The sequence below is a fragment of the Heteronotia binoei genome, chromosome 18, assembly GCF_032191835.1.
Source record: "Heteronotia binoei isolate CCM8104 ecotype False Entrance Well chromosome 18, APGP_CSIRO_Hbin_v1, whole genome shotgun sequence".
Classification (NCBI taxonomy): Eukaryota; Metazoa; Chordata; class Lepidosauria; order Squamata; family Gekkonidae; genus Heteronotia; species Heteronotia binoei.
The window spans coordinates 29,138,225-29,158,958 of record NC_083240.1 but is presented as its reverse complement, the minus strand read 5'-3'; the positions used below and the strand labels follow the sequence as shown (position 1 = coordinate 29,158,958).

Genomic DNA, 20,734 nt, shown 5'->3' with positions numbered 1-20,734 from the left:
AAATAATGAAGGATAGGGGCACCTCCTTTTGGGGCACATAGAATTGGACCCCCTGGTCCAATCTTTTTGAAACTTGGGGAGTACTTTGAGGAGAGGCAATGGATGCTATACTGAAAATTTGGTGCCTCTACCTCAAACAACAGCCCCTCTAGAGCCCCAGATACCGGCAGATCAATTCCCTATTATTTCCTATGGGAATAGAGTTCCCAACAGACATTTCCCTACCCCTCCTCCTGCTTTCTGATGACCCTGAAGCGGGGGGAGGGCCTCCAAACCGGGGATCCCCTGACCCCACCTGGGAATTGGCAACCCTATTGCAATCAAAAAAGAGACCTAATTTAAAGAGTACTTTTCCTATCACAATTGCCCAGCTTGTCCGGCATCGTGTGTGTGGGAGTCCGAGGGCATTGTCTCTACAAGAGAGACCTGCAGAGGAGACGTGTGTCTCCGTGGAAGGACATGTGAAGCAACAGTGAGAGGACAAAGAGAGAGGAGGGGGTCAGAGGGCAGCTTCTAGGTTGAGACAAAGAGAGGCATCCCATTCAAGCAGTGCCACCCCTGCCACTAGGCAAACTAGGTGATTGCCTAGGGCACCAGCCTTCTGGGGTCACCGAATTGGGTGTCCCCCATATGACTCGGTGGCATTATTAGTGCAGGGGGAGGCGCCAGATGTTAGCCTTGCCTAGGGTGCTAGACAGTATAGGGCTGACCCTGCATTCAAGGAGATAACACCTCTACGCATTTAGAGTGATGTAGCACCCTCTAATGTCCAGGCATGCTGAGTTGTTCACTCCAACAGTTTGAAGGGAGGCAAATTCAGTTTGCAGAACTCCAAGCTCATTCAGTCAATTTTTCACAGCCTGTCCCACCAGCATGTCTCCTAGTGACATATATGAACATATGAAGCTGCCTTATACTGAATCAGACCCTCGGTCCATCAAAGTCAGTATTGTCTTCTCAGACTGGCAGCGGCTCTCCAGGGTCTCAAGCTGAGGTTTTTCACACCTATTTGCCTGGACCCTTTTTTGGAGATGCCGGGGATTGAACCTGGGACCTTCTGCTTCCCAAGCAGATGCTCTACCATTGAGCCACCGTCTCTCCCCTAGTGACGTCATTGTGGTGCATGTATGTACTTTGCGTGCGTAAAAAACCAGGGAGCTGGCAGCTGGGGGAGCGGGGCGCTGCACAGGAGTCTGCCTCAAGCGCCAGAACCCCTAGCGCCAGCCCTGCCTTCAAAGCAGCCATTTTCTCCAGAGGAGTTGATCTCTGCCAGCTGGAGATCAGTTGTAAAAGTGGGAGATCTCCAGGCCCCATCTGGAGGCTGGCAGCCCTAGGATACAGTGGTAACACCTGTCCTTAAACGTCAACACCACCTCCGCTAACCAGAAGCAAATTTTTATAGAAGGTTTCGTTGAGCACCTGGGCAGGATGGTCAGGGCTAAGGAGCAGGAAGTTATTTCTGTAGTTCAGCAGCCTTGCACTAGGGGAATGAAGGGTGTTTTCTCCTCCCACAGACCTCTGATATTTTTACAAGACCCACCCACCCCTAGCAGTTTATTCAATGACATATAAGAGTCAGGTTGGTGCAATAGTCAGAGCATCAGACTAAGATAAGAAACTCAGATTCAAATCCCCCCCCCCCCCTGCCGTGGAAACTTGCTAGGTGACCCTGGACCACCAGCCGCTCTCTCTCAGCCTAACCTACCTTGCAGGTTGGCTGTTCTAAAATAGTTTAAGGGAGGATAAAGATTTCAGTCTCACTAAGGAAAAGAGCAAAGGTATAAAACATCTAAATAAATACATACCAGTTTTTGTGGTTTTGATTTAATTTTTTTTAAAAAACCCCAGAAAAAGGGACAGCGCTAGAAGCGTTTTGGAATTCCACACAAATGTTTAATGGAAATAACATGCAGCATCCAAAAGCCTTTTCAGCCCATCTTTCAGCGATGACAGAGTTGTAAAGGGGAAAGTACATGTCACATTTTGGCTTCACTGGAGATCTGGGTTTTTGTCTTAGATTCTCCTTTCCTTGCAAGTCTCAGTTTCCTTTCTCCTTGAAGTAGTCTGCCAGTTTCTCAACGGCCTCCACGCACACGCTGGGGTACATGCCCTGAGTGTACGTAGCGACCAAGATGAACGCTTTGGTCTTCACGACCACCACCCCGTTTTCTTTGCTTTTGGCATAGATAGCGTTGTCATCAGCCCGGACACAGTTGTAATGCTGGCCTTTAAAGTAAAGGCCGTTCCTCCTCACCCGGTACAAATTCTTGTAGAAAGCATCGATGAGGAATGGTGCTTGCGAGTGGATGTTGAAGCCTGGAGTGGTAGCCAAGATCTTTCCATCATCGATTCTGAAGAGGGCCGCACTGGCCACATGCTTTGTTCTGGTGAGCCCGTCGATCAGCATACTCTGGGCCTGGTTCATCTTGTTTGCTTTGGCACTTTCCAAGGAAGGACTCTGCTTCTTTTCTGGTTGCCAGGCTGCATGCCAGTCTTAACTACCAAAGTGTCTCCCAAAGACTCCTGGGAGGTGTAGTTTCTGGACAGTCCTGAGAATTCTCTGCTGGAGAGTCCTACAATTAGTTCCCTGGAGGGAGGGGACAGTGGTTTCAAAACTATTTCCAGAGACAGGAGTGACAGCTGCCCCAGAGAAGTGATAGAGAAAATTGGGACTTTAAAAAAAATATGATTGGAAGCCTCATGTTTCATTCACTTCCACTCCAGGAAAAGACAGAAGCGGTGAATGACTTCAGGCTCTTTTCCACTTTGAAAACACTTCAGCGTATCTCAGGGTTCAGGAAAGGGCAGTTTTTTGTTTTATTTTGTTTTTAAAGCAGGAATGCACAGGAGCGCAGTTTCCGCTGGCTTGGTCTCAGGGGGTGTGGCCTGTTATGCAAATGAGTTTCTGCCGGGCTGTGTGAAACAATGGCGACATCAGGGGGTATGGCCTGATATGCAAATGAGTTCCTGCTGGGCTTTTTCTATAAAAAAAAGCCCTGGGAAAGGGAACTGAATAATAATTGAATAACAATTATCCAACAATTAATAATGGTAATATTTTGGTAATAGTATGTGATTCACATCCAACAATTAATAATGGTAATACCTTTGGCACCTAAAGTCCTTCAACATTGTTAATTAAAGTAATGATTTAATGTTTGATAATTGATTAATGAACAGTGAAATACTACACTTGGCATTTACAATATTTACTCGAATACAATTTTTTTTTTAAAAGTGACTTTTTAGAAGGGGGGTGGTGTCTTAAGACACAAATTTATACAAATACCCTGTGTCAGAGCCTCCCTGTCCCACAAGAAGGCTTTGAGCGTGGCCCTGACCTAGATAGCCCAGGCAAGCCTGATCTTGTCAGATCTTAGAAGCTAAGCAGGGCTGGCCCTGGCTAGTATTTGGATGGGAAACCTCCGAAGAATACCAGGGCCTGGAAGCAGAGGCAGGCATTGACAAACCACCTTCGAATATCCCTTGCCTTCAAGTCCCAGTAGGGGTCACCAGACGTCAGCTTGACTTGATGGCAAAAGAGAGATGACTTTGGGCGTTTTCGCACTGACCTTAATCGGCAGCGACGTCCCTCTTCACTGCGCAGGATCTGCGCGGATTTCGCACCAATTGCTGCGGAGCACCCGGAAGAGCCGCAAAGTCCCGCGGCTTTTGCGGCGCAAATGGAAACTGGTTTTTGGGTGAAGTTCCAGAGCAAAATGTGTATTACTGCAAAGGGAACCCTCACTGCCCAAGGGAACGAGCCTCCGCCAGCCCCACTAAGCTAACCCTGAGGGACCAGGTCTCCAGCCTTACCAGGTGTTAATTGAGAAGCCAGTCCTGCGAGGTAGGACTGTTGCAAGCTGAGTTAAAAAAAACAATTACTTGGTAGCTGTAGCAAAAATAGGCCAAGGTGTTGGGTTTAGACTAAAGCCCCAAATATTACCACTGGAGTATAATTAATAAGACGTATTTAAAGAAATGTGCAAAAATATACCAATATAGAAGCAGTGGAAGTAAATAATAAAACTAAATAGCTATCCTAGAATACTTTTTCAGACTTTAGTGCTGTGACCCAAATGTTATCTAGTAAGAGTGAAGGTACAAAGTCCAGACAGAACTACCAGATCCAAGAAGCAAGTGTTCCGGTTGTACAAGGCCCAACCTACAGTCAAACAGACAGCTGGAAGGATGGAAGAATCCGCACTAGAATGAATGGTCTTGCTTTACGCCAGACTGACTGCAGGTGGCCTGATCCTGTTTGGCCAATCAGATGCCATGACCACGTACATCTGCAGCTGTAATAAGTGTAGTTTATTGTTGTAACATCCCAACATGTAGCAGTACACCCTCCATAACAGAAGGGTTAAAACATTATCACATAACGATATAGCTTTTAAAAAAATTAAATTAAGATGGTAAGGAGTAAATGCAACGGAAAAAAATGTATATCCATAAGATAACATGGAATTATAATTTAGCTAAAATTCTTGCAGACAAGAAGATAGAAGAGGCCACTCTGTGGGTACCAAAAGGGATAGCAACAGACAATAAAAATGAATACATTCCTCATATGAGCCAGAACAATTTACAAGAAGTTGATTCAGCAGTTTGTTTTGAATGGACCCATAGAAGGAGAAATGTAGAACGTAGTGTACAATACCTTCCACCTGATTAAGACCCCAAAGGTAGAAGCTTTGTTCCACAGGTGTTCTTTTTTCGAAATCTGCCCTGTAAATACTCAGATAACATAGTTCGAAAATGTGCATTAGTAAATGCCTTTGTTTTTCTTCATCCAAGGATTCCACAGAGATAATTTGGGTTGTTGGGCCATGCCATTATCACAAAGGGCATCTTTTTCAAAAAAAAGTTAATAACAGATTTTGCTTGAGTCCCCAAACTTTCCAGCCTCTAAGGAGTTGAAGGAATATAACTACAGAATAAGGGACAGCAGGGCTTTGTTTGTAGAACAAGCCCAGCAAGAACTCATTTGCATATTAGGCCACACCCTCTGAGATCACCATTGTTTTACATAGGGCTTTTTGTAGAAAAAGCCCAGCAGGGACTAATTTTCTACAAAAAGCCCAGCAGGGACTAATTTGCATATTAAGCCATACCCCCTGACACCAAGCCAGCTGGAGCTCCGTTCCTGTGCATTCCTGCTCAAAAAAAGCCCTGAGGGACAGCAAATTGGATGGCTGATGCCCTTTCTTGAAATACCAAAAACAGTATTCTACCAAACAGACTTTGGAAATACTGTCAAGTTTCTTATAATAAATAGTTTCAAGTGACCCACAATCAAGCAGCTCATCCATGCCCGTGGTTCCTTGTGCTAATGAAACGGAAAGGGTGTGATTGCTGAAACATGTCTGGGTCTCTGGTCTGAAACTTGTCTGGGTCTCCAACGCCCATGATCTCACTTGCACCTGTGCCTGACTCCTCAGCTTTTATCTTTCTGGAAACTGTAAATCACTGTGACATTAATTTCCTAGAGAGAAACCTTCAGGAACATGACTAGGCCTCCAAAGCCTGAATCAAAATTTGAAAAGCCAAGGAACGGCTAGATGGGGCCAGTTGTCTGCTGAGAGAGGAGAGGGTGTATAGGTTGTTGGTCACACAGGGTGAAAGTGCTACTGATGGGGCAACATTTTCCTTCATGCTTTCTGGCTTGACGCCAGTGTTCCCTCTAAGCTGAGTTAGTGTGAGCTAGCTCACAGATTTTTAGCCTCTAGCTCACCCATTTTTGACTTAGCTCAGGAAGGATGTCCCCCAGAGCACACTAATTTATGCAGTAGCTCACAACTTTAATGCCAGTAGCTCACAAAGTAGAATTTTTGCTTACAAAACTCCACAGCTTAGAGGGAGCGTTGCTTGTCACCAGGGTTGCTTGTCACCAGGTGGGAACTAGGGTTGCCAGGTCTCCTTGTTGTTCCAGCGGGGGGGCGGGGCGGGTTGGGAGCTTCCTGGGTGGGGGTGACATGCTGACATCACCTGGAAAGTGACGTCATTGTGCTGGCAATTCTCCGGTTTGCATCCACCCTCATAGCTGACAGTGCCGGAATCTCAAATTTAGCCATCACATTTTCCCTCTAGGAAGCGTAAGTGGTTCGCTTCTCTCCATTTCATCCTTACAACAACCCTGCACAGTGTGAGGCTGGGAGAGTGTGACTGGCCCAAGGCCACCCAGAGAACTCAATGTCTGAACTGGGATTTGAACCCAGCTCTTGCTAGCCTGGTGCTCTAACCACTGCACCTTGCCAGTGCTCGATTTCCTCGAGAAATCCTTTTCCACTGTCACTGCCAATCTTGTCTGCACAATACGGGTAAACTGCCTCTTCCTCCGTGGCTTTTCTCTCCCATGCTTTCCTTCATGGCTTTAATAGGAACCATACCTCATGAAATCTCCTGTGGATATGAGATTATCTGTGGTATTTGTCACTCCCCGCCCCCCCGCGCGTTTCCAAGGTTTTGCTTTTTTTTTTTTAAATGTAGATTCTAGCAAACAAGAGAATGTAAAAACGATTCTCCAGAACAGCTGCTTAGAAAGAGGAGTTTTTGATATTTTCTCTCCCTCCTCTCCTTTAATCACCCCTTTTGCTGACCTGAGCTCAGGCAATTATAGATCCTGGCTATTGTAAACTTACCACAAAACACAAGGCATACCTTAAAATGATGTCATGTCTAGACGTGCCATTCAGGTATAAATTATTGAGAAAAAGTAGCTCATTTTGGTGGTTAAAACCATAAAAAAATTAACAAGATCTTTTTTTTGTCTCTCTCTTTCTTGTGTTCGTTTGCTGTCTTGGACAGCCTGCAGTGGCTCAAACCAGCCGAATTCTCAGTGGCCTCTTGGTTTTGGAAGGGTGGGCTGGGAACTGGAATTCTCCCTCCTTCCCCACCCCCCCAGCTGTTTCATTTCCTATGACTACCGCGTTTCTCAAGATGGGATGGGGAAGCCCGAGAGGAGGTCTAAAATTTTTACTGGGTTTTGCAGACGAACAGCTATGTCTTTGGACTCCGCCAAAATGTAACATGCAAACCCCACTGGAATTGTTGCTCCAGAAGACTGGGGTGGAGAGAGCCCTTGGTTGTGAAGGGAGTATTTTCCACAGGGTGGAGACAAGTTGTGGTGTTGTTGCCAACCTTCAGGTGGGGCCTGGAGACCTTCCAGAATTACAGCTGGTCTGCTGACAACAGACATTGGTTCCCATGAAGCAAATGGCTGCATTGGAGGGTGAACTCTATGGCATTGTACCCAACTGAGGCCGCTCTCCAAATCCCCCCTCCACAGACTCCACACCCTCAACAATACCTAGGAAGTTCCCAACCTAGAATCAGCAGCCTTATATCAAAGTTGTCGGCGGTATAGTAGTGTTAGAGTTGCCAACCTTCAGGCAGTACAAACATAAGCACAACTAAAAATGAATTTAAAAGAATAAAATAAATAAAAATGAATAAAACTTTGTTGGTCTTAAAGGTGAACTTGACTCCTACTTTGTTCCACTGCTTCAGACCAACACGGCTGCCCACTTGGCTGCCCGCTTGGATCTATCCACAACCAAAAAGGTTATAGTGACAAATTACTAATATTTGTATATCTATAAAATACAATACAATAAGGAAAAAACGAGTCCCTTAATGAAATACACTGAATGTCAATTTCTTGTGTCCAAAACAGACTCGATGTCAGTTTCCAGTCGATGCAAAGGCATTAAGTTTCCACATACAGAAAGTAGTCAGAATTCCCTGGACAGGTACTGGACTTCTGCCACAACTGTTTTCAAGCCTTTCTCAACGAGGGATATTCCAGTGTCTACAATATGCAATTTTACAATTCTCAGACAAAATTTCATAGGGACCCAAAGTCCCCACAAAATGCTCTCTCAGTTACGGCTCACGCTCCCAATGGCTCAAAGCAGAAACTGACATCGAGTCCATTTTGGAAACAAGAAATTGACCTTCAGTGTATTTCATTAAGGGACTTTTTTTTCCCTTATTGTATTGTATTTTATAGATATACAAATATTAGTAATTTGTCACTATAACCCTTTTGGTTGTGCTTATGTTTGTACCTCTGTTGTGACTTGTCTCTATTAACCTTCATGCAGTGGCTGGAGATCTCTGCTATTACAACTGGCCTCCAGAGATGTCGGAAATAAGTTTCACCTGGAGAAAATGTCCACTTTGGAAGGTGGACTCTATGGCATTTTAGCCCATTGAAGTCCCTTCCCTCTCCAATCCCCACCCTCCTTCACACCCCACATCTCCAGGTATTTCCCAACCCAGAGCTGGCAACCTCAGTGCCCTCCTATTCAGTTCAGATATATAACCTAGATAAAAAGTGACCAGTCAGTGTCTGCTGCATCCAAAATAATTTTTAATGGATCATTTTTGAATCAGTAGAGCCTTTTGGCCTTGCTGTTTTTCTTTTTGATGACGCTGACAATGCACTGTGGTGCAGTGGGTTCAGGATCAGGTAGGAGAGTGGTGGGGCAGCTTGACCAGGATGACCACTGGGACATCTCTGAGTGAGTTAATGACCTGGGCAGCTGCCTCTCCTGAGTCCTCCAGCCAAGCCTGAGCTGCTGCTACTCATGAGAAAGTTGTTGCTGCTGCTGGGGAGAGTACTGCCATTGCTCGGCTGGGTCAAGTAAAAAGTGGTTGAGTGGGGTTGGCCATGCAAGCAAGGAGGACGCTTGTGTGCCCAGCTTTGTTGGTGTTAAATAGTGAGTTTAGCCATGGGTAAGATTAAAAGCATAACTTTATTAAGCAAAACCAAAGTGGAGAGCAGGCAGGCAAAACTGGGGAAGGAAAGACAATTGGGGAAGGAAAGACACACCCGTCCGTTTGAGTCCGTGGGAATCCGCCCTATTGGTCTCTCCAGAATCCTTCATTAGGTTGTAGTTTGTTACATGCCTTGCATCCCGATTGGCCGATTCACACAGAACAGCCAATCAGAATGTAGGCATTTGGAGGGTAGAAGCATGCTTCGGTTACTAACACTCAGAACAGTATGTGAGCACAGAACATAGAACAGTATATGAACAAGGCACAATACATAACAGTTGGTGTAGAGCACTGCCTAGGCTTGCCGTTTGTCTGCCCCCAGTGGGTAAACCCCCTAGAGTTGCCCAGTCCAATGATTATGCTGGCAAGGGAAGGAGAGGGACTTTCCGGGAGTACAAGCGGAGAGCCATGATGTGCTGACGTTACTTTGAATTAATGTCACCACATCAACAATGTCCTGCAGCAACGCTCTGCTTTTGGGGCAAAATCCTATAGTAAAACCACCCTCACACCATAGAGTTTTGCCCCCCCAAAACTAGATCATTGCCACATGGCTTTTCCAACATGATGACACCATTTTGCATTATGCCAGCACATCATGTTCGGGGGCAGGAACTCAAAAAACTGGGGGATCCCCCACCCCCAACTGGGGAATAGCATCCCTAAAACCTCCACCCTTGGTCCCAAGACCCCACCTTTGCAAAATTCAAGAAAAAATGGCTGAAAAATAGCCTCCATAGTGATGCACTAGGGGTTTCCCCATGTCTCTTTGACCTGGAAGTTATATCATAGAACAGGACATGACAAAGTGGCATCATATCCTTGTGGCTCTCCAGATAGGGTTGCCAGACCACCCAGATAGGGTTGCCAGCTATGGATCAGCTGACTGGTGAGAGAACTCACCAGGAGAAAAAGGAAGGGCCAGGCTACAATACTGGTGTCACATAGGAATGATGTCATCATGCCAGCACTGTCCAGGTGATGGTCTGGTATTTGGGCAAAAACTCTCCAGTAGAAACTGTTTTTACCATAGGGTTTTGCCCAAAAACCAGAGCACTGCAACATGATGATGTCATTTCTTGTGTGACACTGACAACGTGGCCTGGCTCTTCCTCTTTCTCCTGGTAAATCCCCCTCCCCATCACCAGCCGACTGCTAGAAGGGACCTTGCTTCCCTATGTTGGGAAAAAGTGGGGGTATCACATTTTCGCACTGCATCAAACTCAGGCCTTTCCCATTTTCCCTTAAACTGACATTTATGGGCTCTCAGCATTATGACTCTATGGAGCATGCCCAGCCCTAATTAGTTTGGGGAGGGAGGGTTCTCTTTTTTAATTTTAGTTAATTTGTAAACGTTATATATATTTTTTTCCTGCATACCTAGGAATCCCCTGAGCAGACAGAAGGCCTAATGTTGTTTGTGGGTGGCCTGGCTTTGCTGTTCTCCTCATTGGCGCAGAGCCCAGTTCCTTTACGGTTTGACAGACCAATGAGAATGCTATGCTTTACTCAGGTTCTACATGGTTATTTTAGGAGCTCCCACAAGTTTGGGGCATGCCCAGTGTAGAGTTTATGTTTTCCTTTGAATGGAAGATGCCATACTAGAAACTACTTCTGAAATCCACCTCTATTTCAGTAATGGTTTATTCCTCAGCATTGGAGGCGACTCTTTCAAGGAATGCAATGCCCTCCCCCCCTCCTAGCGTGCACAGAACTAGTTGTGCTGTTCTTTAGTTGCAATCTCTTATGAATGCCAATGTCTCGACAATGTGGGCAGGGGCCCTGGATTAGTGGCAGAGCATCTGCTTTGCATGCAGAATGCTCCAGATTCAATTCCTGGCATCTCCGCTTTAAAAACGATTAGGTAGTAAGTGATTTATTCCTGAGACCTTGGAGAACTGCTGCCAGTCAAAGGATTTCTTTGTTTGTTTAAAACGTTTCTATCATACCTTTGCACCCAAACAGGGTCCCCAAGGCGGTGAACATCAAAACGTTACAGCAGCATTTAATCTAAAACACCCAACAGCACACTCTGAAACTTGCTTTCAAGGTAGGATGGAAAGTACTGCAGAACAGGGCCTTCCAGTCCATAAGAGACGCCATGTTGGATCAGGCCAATGGCCCATCCAGTCCAACACTCTGTGTCACACAGTGGCCAAAAAAGCCAAGTGCCATCAAGAGATCCACCAGTGGAACCAGAAGCCCTTCCCATCCACAAAACATGATCCAGAAGAATGGCATGATGGTATTGAAAGCTGCTGAGAGGTCCAGGACCAGGAGAATTAAGAGGGTCACACAGCCCTGTCTGACTTTGGTCTGGGTCATCCACCAGGGTGTTCAAGGCCATTTCAATCCCATAACTAGGCCTGAAACTAGATTGGAACAGAAAAGCCAAACCATTTCCTATCTTCAGGACTCCTTGAAGTAGGCAATATTGACCTGACTCAGCATGAGGCAACCTCATGGGCATCTGTGACCCAGGAATCCATTTAGTCCTGATGAACAAATTTGACACTTGGTAGTATAATGGACTTGGGTGGTCCAGGCTAGACCAATCTCTTCAAATCTTAGAACAGGGTCAGTCCTGACTAGCACTTGGCTGGGAAACCGCCAAGGATGTCCAGGGTCACTTGAGAAAGGCAGGCTCAGTAGAGAGAGGCAGGCAAAACCCCCTCTGTTTGTCTCTTGCCTTGAAAACCCAACTGTGTTAGCTTAAGTCAGCTGTGACTCGATAGCACTTTCCACCACCAGTGCAAATGGTGCACTAAACTGTACTGATATCTTGGCCAGCTCGTTCGATTTGTTCTTTTCGCAGCATATGACAGCTCTGAGTGTGTTATGTGTAACTTTATTTTGTTTAAAGCCTTGGGGCAGCTCTGGGCGGGAAGTTGTAGAGCAGAGTTGCAGGGAGGGTTGGATTTCCTTGTAAAATCTGCTGGAGGATATCAGTGGTAGGGCATCAGCTGTGCATGCTGGAAATGCCCTGTTCAGCCTTTGCTTTCTTTACTCTCATATTAGGGCTGCCAAGACCCCAGTCCAGGTGGGGGTTCCCCTGCCTGAGAGGTTCCCAACCCACCGGCCCACATTGGACCGGCAAGGGGAACTTCCCCCTACATAAAGGTTGTTCTCCAGTGCCTGGTCAGCAGGTCAGAATCATGCTGCAGCAGCTGCGATTTGTGAAGAGGCAGGCTCACGTAACACCAGCACAGTTACAGCAGCAGTGAATCATTTGCAACACCCCAAATTCCTTTTCAGTTTGCACTTGCCCACGAAGACTGAATGGGTGACAGAGCCTGGGACAGCAGCGTTGGGGGTTGACAGATTTCCCTCCTCCTAGTTTCTCCCCTGGACCTCCCTTGCAGTTAATGAACCAACTAAGAGTCATGCAAGAAAACCGGCTCACTGTCAGAAAGTTTGTAGAATTAATGGGGTAGCGGCTGATTCCAAAACCCCCGCATAAATTACATCCTGGAACCCATTATGTCTTGCTGCCTTCAACAGGAGGAAACACGGTCTACATCGTGAAATAAAAGACATCCTGGAACTTATTATGCTCTTGGAGAAAAAGACAAAAGGAGCCCGAGGAAGGACGTTATAGGATCGGCAGGTCTAATAAATGATGTGTTGGCATCACTCTTCCACCAAGATGTGGATTAACAACAGATGTATTACACTAATGTCTATTTATACGTTAATCTAAAACAACTGCATTGCTGCTGCGGACAGGAATTCTGCAAATGCAGCTCCCTCCTCAGCCTCCTGCCCCCAGCTCGGTTCCCATTCCAGGAGGCTGCCAAGTCTGGAAGAGTGAAGCTGGATGAGACCAAAAAGGAGCCTGACAGCAGTGCAAGGGGAGGGTTCACTCCTTCTTTGCATGCCAGCTTTGCAAAGCTGGTGGGCATGTAAGACAGGGCCTTCTCTGCAGTGGCCCCAGAGTTTGGACCTCCTGAGGATGGAGATCTGAAAGTGTAAGGCCTTGACAGAAAAGAGCTTTCCTTTTGAAGAGAGTTACTCCTCCTATACTCCACCTGATTTGTTTAAATGTCAGACTTTATGCTATGATTTTATCAGTTTTAATCAGTTTATCAGTGATTTCATCAGTTTATCGTGAGCAGGGTTTAGGACTGCAGCACTGCAGCTTTACCACTCTGCGCCACGTCATGTTCTTATTGCAATTCTTCCTCTGATTCTTTGCATGCCCTCCTCTTCTCTAACCTTATTAAGTACCTAGCTTTGGTACTTATTGTTGCTTTCAGCAAATAAGTTTTAGGTAGTATCTTACGGATTTGTTGTTGTTACCTTTTCAGTTGATTAGTTTTGTTATTAATATTTTTATCCTTTTAAAATACGTGTATTATTTTTATCATTCGGTTTTGCTATCAGCCACCCTACATACTTCTTAAAATAGAAGGTTAGGGTACACATTTCATAATGTATTAAAAGTAGAGTTGCATATGTGGGCTGGTCTCTGTAGAATCATAAATAAGCTGCAGTGTCTGGCTTCCTTGCAAAACGGTTTGCTTGGCCAATAACATATATGGCAAAGGATCATCCAATCCCCAACAAATCAGTGGTATATCTTGATTTGTACAGGTGCACAAAAATTCTAGAAATACCTGTGCTCTCTGCCATGTCATTTTCATTATGACTACTCTGCTGAGCACTAATAATGTAAAGTAAAAGGTAAAGGGGCAAACATCAGTCGTTTCCAACTCCAGGGTTACGTTGCATCACGACATTTTCACAGCAGACTTTTTACGGGGTGGTTTGCCATTGCCTTCCCCAGTCATCTACACTTTCCCCCCAGCAAGCTGGGTACTCATTTCACCAACCTTGGAAGGATGGAAGGCTGAGTCAACCAGAGCCGGCTACCTGAACCAGCTTCCGCCGGGATCGAACTCAGGTTGTGAGCAGGGTTTAGGACTGCAGCACTACAGCTTTCCCACTCTGCGCCACGGCATGTTCTCATTGCAGTTCTTCCTCTGATTCCTTGCATGCCCTCCTCTTCTCTAACCTTATAATTATTGTATTGTGTGCACTGAAAACAACTTGCCTTCAGACCTTAAAACTGTTATATAAGTGGCTGAAAAAAATTAACCTACCAATTCAGAGATTATTGCCCTAGAACCAAGGCTTTTTTTGAGCAGAATGCATCGGAACGCAGTTCTGGGTGACTCGGTGAGGGCTCTGGCAGCCGTATGTTTCCAGACCATGCCCTCCGTCCTCTCTGCCAATGGGCTTGTGAAGAGAGCAAGAGACATGGAGCTACCTATGAGCTCCCCTTCCTGGGAGAAGCTAGGCCTGCCTCTGCCCTCTCCGCTGCACGGGGCTCTCTCTTTCTCTCTGGCTGTGTTTGGGGGAGGGGGCAGAACAAGGTCCTTTCTGGACTGTGTGAGAACACACATCCATGAAATGCAGCTGGTGGCACTGTATTGCTCTGTATCAATATGTGAAAAGTAACCTACTGAACAGGTGATGCCACATCCGGTGATGTCAGGGGGTGTGGTCTGACATGCAAACGAGTCCCTGCTGTTTCTAGAATGACATGTTTGTGTATATATATTTTGGTAATGGAAAGTGCAGTCAATCTGACTTACAGAGACCCTGCAGAGTGTCACGGCTGGGGCCGGGTCAGGCAAAGTCCAGAGGCAGTCCGAGGTCTGTAGCCAGTAAGCAGGAGGGTCTGAGGCGCCAAATCCAAATCAGTGTACAAGTATCGCAGGTCCGAGGTCCAGAAGCCGAGGTCAGGGAGTCCAGAAGTCAAAAGCCAAAGTCAGGGAGTCAGGAACCAAAGTCAAGCCGGAGTGGATGCTAGGATGTCAGGGAGATGACTAGTTGCTTCCACAAAGCCTCCTCCCAAAGCCCACAGCTATATAGCCCTCTGCTGGCTGTTGCCCGTTTGGGCTAATTGCTGGCTCAGGGAGGCAGCCAGGATCCTGTCATAACTCAAGCATCCTTGCTCTTAGGAGGGCCAGAATCCTCTCAGAACTCAGGGCTCAGGGAGCGTCTTGCTCGTGAGCGTGCCGCCCTCCTCCGATCCCTGAGGTCCTGCCGGAGGCGGTCACGCACACGAGCCACCCGAGAGGGCGAGGCAGGGGGGCTGGGATCTTCTCCAGCAGGAGGCAGGGGCACTGGTGCAGGTGGCAGGGGCACAGTTTCCTCGTCAGACTCAACTTCCTCTGCAGGGTCCCCAGCACCCATGACACAGAGCTTCCAATATAAGAGACATTTAGACATGATTTGCCACTGTCTGCCTCTGTGTAGCACCCTTGGACTTCTTTGGTGGTCTCCCATCCAAGCACTAATCAGGGCTTGACCCTGCTTAGCTTCCAATATCTGAAGACACCAGGCTAGCCTGAACCCCCCAGGTCAGGGTGTATGTGTATTAAGAGAAATGTATGTATATATAAGGATGTAGATTGTATGCATGTATCCATGCATGTGTGTATGTGTATAAGGGGAAAATTTCTCTCTCTCTGTGGATCTATCTATCCAGACTTTTTCTCCTCTCCCAGATGTTGTTTTCTATGTTCTTTTCCTTCATTCCCCCCCCCCCCCCGTTTCTGGCTTTCATCTCTCGGGGAATTTCAGGAGTGGGGTGTAACTTAATTTACTTCATGCTCTTTCTTTAAATCTCTACCCGCTGTGTGCATTGTGGGATATCAAGTGTGAGTCAGGGGAAGCCGATGGGCAAATAGTCTTGCAGAGAAAGGCTGTCCCACTCCTTTGTGGGTTTTTATTGGCTAATCAAAGTTTAAAGTCTTTAACCTCCTCCCTATTAAAAAGTCCGGGTTTCAGTGGGCGCGCACACCAAAACTCCCCCCTCCCCCCCACAGTTGATCTCTCTATGGAGTTCACGAACTGGTTGCTAATGGTAACTACTAGGGGTAAGCGTTTTGGGAATATCGCTAATCAAATAAACTGCTGACTCAGAGAGGCTGGAGAAACCCAGACGGGTGAATTATTAGGTTTGACATCATGTTTTATTTATTTTTTCCTTGTGTTCAGCTGTCTCCGGCGAGGAGACTCTGTCTGGCAGACAAGTAGGGTTTCTAGCTGAAGCAGATGCCATATTCCTGACACTCGAAGCTGCTTCTCAATGAACGTGTGCTCATCTGGCGGGCTTTCCTGACGCTTTGCCAGGTGGGGAAAGCTGCAGGGACTTCAGCTATTACTACTAGACATATATATATGTATGTTTAGCACAGACAATAGGTTGGATCCACGGAAGGATTTCTGGGGATGGATGGGGATGATTCAGTCTCCCCTTCCCAATGCAGTCCTTCAGCTACCCCCGTGCTGTTCCTTGGGATCCTGTGTCCTCCAGGAGCCCCGCATTTGGGTGGCTTTTGGGGCTGCAGCAGGAGGAGGAGGTAAGAAACTTGTGCTGCACTGATGGAAATCCCATCCATCAGTGGAAATTTCTGGTGGATCCACGCCAATGTGCTCAGTACTGGATGGAACTTGGAAGCAATCCAAGGTCATTTCCAAGTTTTGGATGATCTCAATATTGGAGTGAGCAACAGCATACCTGGACATTTTTTTTGGGGGGGGGGCACTACATCATTCTAAGTATATATAGGTGTTACTTCCTTGAAGGGATGCCTCTCTTTGTCTTAGCTGGGGAGCTGCCCCCTGCCCCTTCTTCTCTCTCTGTGTCCTTCATTCTTCCTGTACTTCACATGGCTTTTCATGGCATCACCCATCTCTACAGGCCTCTCCTGTAGAAACAATGCCCTCATACTCCCATATACACAATGCTGGATCCGCTGGCCACTCCACCCCCGCGACCAAATTGTGGAGAGAGTGGGGAGAGAGGCAGATTTCTTTGCCACATCTGAGAAATTAGAACAGCCGGCACTGCCATCTATGGTAGTAGAGAAGGGTTGTCGAACTCTTTTGTTATGAGGGCCAGATCTGACATAAATGAGACCTTGTCGGGCCAGGCCATGTGCGTCATAAAGTGTAATGTCAGGTAGCAGAAGTATAAACTTTATAAAGAACACAGGCAAACACAAAGTGTTTTTTTTTTTAAAGAAACTTTTAAAAATATCCTTAAAACAAAAACCCTTGTTGGTCTTAAAGGTGATTTCTTTGTATCTCTTCCATGCGATCCGGGGAACTGGGCAAAGGAAGCTCTGGCTGTTTCCTTCCTTCCCCAGGAATCAGGAAACAATAAAGCAATATTGTTGAGGCAGTAAAGCGGTGTAGTTATATCATTCCGCATTGGAGACTCCCAAAATGAATCCACTTTCCTTTCAAGGTTTAAACAGGAAGGATGAACAATCTTCTCGCACAAGTTGCGATCCATGGAAAGTGGAGTTGATAATAGGAGAGAATAATATGAAGAACCTTTGAGAGAAGAATGTTTGCAAACAGCATGCAGGCTGGTTCTGCATCACTGAACATTTGTCCATTTAATTGGGTTCCAACTAAGAATTTCTACATATAAACTTCTTGTTGGAAGCAAGTTGAAGAAGGCATTGCACAAAATTGCTTCTATTCCAGAAGGGTGTGTCCTGCTTCTTGCTCTGTTATGTAGAAGCATTATTTTTCCGTTCGACATACCTGCCCTTTGAATGTTGATCTTTAAGGCCATTGGCAGTCAGGGACTCACAAATCTTTGGGACCGTCTCTCTCAGTATGCCCCTGGAAGAGCAACACACTCCAGTAACAAGAACTTTCCGTTGGTCCCTGGCCCTGCCCTACCCTGCAGCTTTCCTGCCAAGATTTAAAGGCACACACACATTCAGAAACACAAACAGTTGCATGCCTCTTCTAAACCTGCCGTGGTTTGAAGGCACATGGTGGCCAGCTGGATGGTGGTGGCGAGGAGCCTGAAAAACAGTGGGATCCCCCGCCCGGACCTGGGGACTTGCAAGCCTAATTACTAGCGCTATTTTGTAATTTGTTTCTTGTGGCTTCCCTCGTATTATCAATGTTTGCTCATGTTAAGCCTCTGAAATATGTTAGGAAGGGATTTCCACGTGATTGTCTTTGACCACTGATATCATCTTTATTAATTGATTGCAAGAAACATTTAAATATTGTACATATCTACATGGAACATTTATGGTGACAATAATAAATTTAGCTGGACGTGAACCAGCTGCCTAGGAAGGTGGTGAGTTCCCCTTCATTGGCAGTCTTCAGAATGCGGCTGGATGATTGTTTGTCGGAGATGCTTTAGGCTGATCCTGCATGGAACAGGGGGTTGGACTAGATGGTCTGTATGGCCCCTTCCAACGCTATTATTCTATGATTCTTTGAAGTCTTCAGTGCTTAATGGACTTATTTGGTGTTATCTGATATATTTGATATTAGTGCAACCTCTAGTTGGTGGCTGGAGAGTTCCCGGGATTTCTTCATCCCAGGGGAATGGGAGCTGTAAAAGGTAAGAAGGACTCCTTTTAGCGGTGGAAAGCTAGTCCAAGTGAGATTAATAAAAGGGAACACAGGCAGTGGCAAATCAAATGCAAGACTGTGATCAGGCAGGCAAAAAGGGACTATGAGGAGAATATTGCAAAAAACAAAAAACATGTGTGTGTGTGTGTGTGTATATATATACACACAAACACACACACACACACACATGTTTTTTGTTTTATATATATAAATTTTTTGGCCACTGTGTGACACAGAGTGTTGGACTGGATGGGCCATTGGCCTGATCCAACATGGCTTCTCTTATGTTCTTATGTTCTCATGACACAGATCAGTTCATTTGGAGAAAATGGTCTCTTTGGAAGGTGGACTCTACGGCATTATACCCCACCGAAGTCCTTCCTTTCCCCCAAACTCACCCTCCTCAAACTCCTCCCCAAAATCTTCCCAAGATGGAGCTGGCAATCCAAATCTCCACCTACCCCCCAACAAAGCGCCCTGCCCCAGGCTTCTTTGGATAAAAAAAAATGGAGAAATGAATCACATCTGTAATGTGTGCTTTAATACCGAGTCAAAGGCCCTTGAAGCAGTATGCCTCAAATTAAAATGTATCTGCCATTTAGTATGTAAACTCTCTTAGGTGGTTAGAGACTTCAAAAGGCCACATTAAAGAGAGGTATGATGCATTGTTTTGGCACAGCTGGGTTATTTGGTTTAATAGTTTAGAAGTGCTTTAATCTCGGCGCTTAATTGAATTGAAGGTGTCATGTCAAAAAAGATAAGAGGGGCACGCATAGGGTGGGTTAAGAGATTTCGGCACTGGTTTTGGAGAAGGTGAAAGGGTTTGGGAGAGGGAGCGTGGGGACTTAATTAGACCGCTGGCTAGTTTAGTTTCCTGGGGTAAACATGTATGAAATCTGTTGCTATTTTCATCTTTGTGTAGAACACGTGCTGCTTTTGGCATTGCATTTTTGTTTCTTGTGTGTGGAATATTTGAATGATATCTATTCAGCAGTTGGGAATTACACCCCTAGAGCACAGCAAGGGAACAGTGCAGAGTAGTATAATCCAGGATTTTTTTTGTAACAGGAACTCCTTTGCATATTAGACCACACACACCCTGATGTACCCAATCCTCTAAGAACTTACATGGCTTTTCTTGCAGGGCCTACTGTAAGATCTTGGAGGATTGGCTACATCAGGGGGATGTAGCCTAGTATGCAAAGGAGTTCCTGCTACAAAAAAAAAAAATAAGCCCTGGGTGTAATAGAGACTATGATTGGGAGACCCAGTTTCAATACCCAACCAGAACCACAACGTTCACAGGCAGGAGGGGAAGTGGAGTGGGGCCAGGCTAGTCTCACATACTTGGTTCCCAAGTGCTGTCTTTGCTTCAGTGAGAACAACAGTGGATGGAGAAGTGATGCCACAGCGTCACGACACCCAACGAATCCCCCAACCTCTATGGTTAAAAATGGCAACCCTGACCCCTTCTCTGCAAACAACCTTTTTAAGGTTGCCACAACTTGCCAGGTCCTCCCTGGCCACTGGCGGGAGATGGGCAGGGAAGCTTGCCAGCTCTAACTTGTTAAACCCTTGGAGATTTGGGGGTGGAGCTTGGGGAGGACAGGGGCCTCAGTGGGGTAAAAAGGTAAAGGCAGTTCCCTGTGCAAGCACCGAACCATTACCGACCCATGGGGTTCCATCACCCTCCAAAGCTGCCATTTTCTCCAGGGCAGCTGATCTCTGTAGTGTGGAGATGTGCTGTAATTCCAGGAGATCCCCAGGCCCCACCTGGAGGCTGGCATTCTTGAACCTTTATTGGCGGGGTTATGAGGTTAAAATGGAGAAGAGCTACATATGCTGCCCCAAGATCTTGGAAGAAAGATGGTGTGACAGTGTGATCAAATGGAAAGGAGTTGTATGAGTGAGCATCAGTCTAGACCTGGAGCGCATACCCATACTGTTGTATGTTTCCTCCCCACATCCCCAGTTTTCATGCACCAGCTGGTGAAAACTTTTCTGTTTTGCCTGGCATTCCCTCACTGACCTTCCTTTCTGTTTGTGTTGAATAGTTGCTTTGAATTCTTTCTTATCTATGCACTTTAAAAGTTGGTTTTCATGTTTCTGGTCACCGCCTTGGGGCACAGAGTTGAGTGGCAAGGGGGCATAAATATGGTTTAAATAAAAAACAACCCATTTAGAACAAAATAAAAAATGTTCTAAATAAAACTCCAAAGGTTGTGAGCGTTCTCATCCTGCCCATGTTTATTTTCCTGTGTTCTGGTTTCAGCCAATCTTATGGCATTTTAAAAGTATACTCCTTTTTATGGCCTTTCACTCAGTCCCATAGCTATGGGCGGGCCATTGAAAGGCAATGCCCCACCTAAAAGCTGTAATGCCCCACCAAGAGCATCACTGTCGCCAGCTGCCATCCCACCCTGCTGGTAGCGTGCTTTTCTTTGCTTGCAGGTCTTCCTGGGGTTGCTAGCTTAGGGTTGCCAGGTACCCTGGTCACTCCAGCAGGGGGATTTGGAAGGCATTGTGGGGGTGTGCAGGGACA

At 46.2% G+C, this 20,734-nt stretch overlaps 2 protein-coding genes across 7 annotated transcripts in view; one reads left to right on the top strand and one right to left on the bottom strand.

Moving 5' to 3' along the window:
- Nucleotides 1-20,734, top strand: part of COL26A1 (collagen type XXVI alpha 1 chain) — a 172,457-nt gene that overhangs the window by 52,386 nt on the left and 99,337 nt on the right. The window lies entirely within an intron of this gene.
- Nucleotides 2,029-2,581, bottom strand: PFN4 (profilin family member 4). Its single transcript, XM_060259276.1, has one exon. The coding sequence runs from the start codon at nucleotides 2,423-2,425 to the stop codon at nucleotides 2,039-2,041; it is 387 nt and encodes a 128-aa protein (XP_060115259.1). The 5' UTR covers nucleotides 2,426-2,581; the 3' UTR covers nucleotides 2,029-2,038.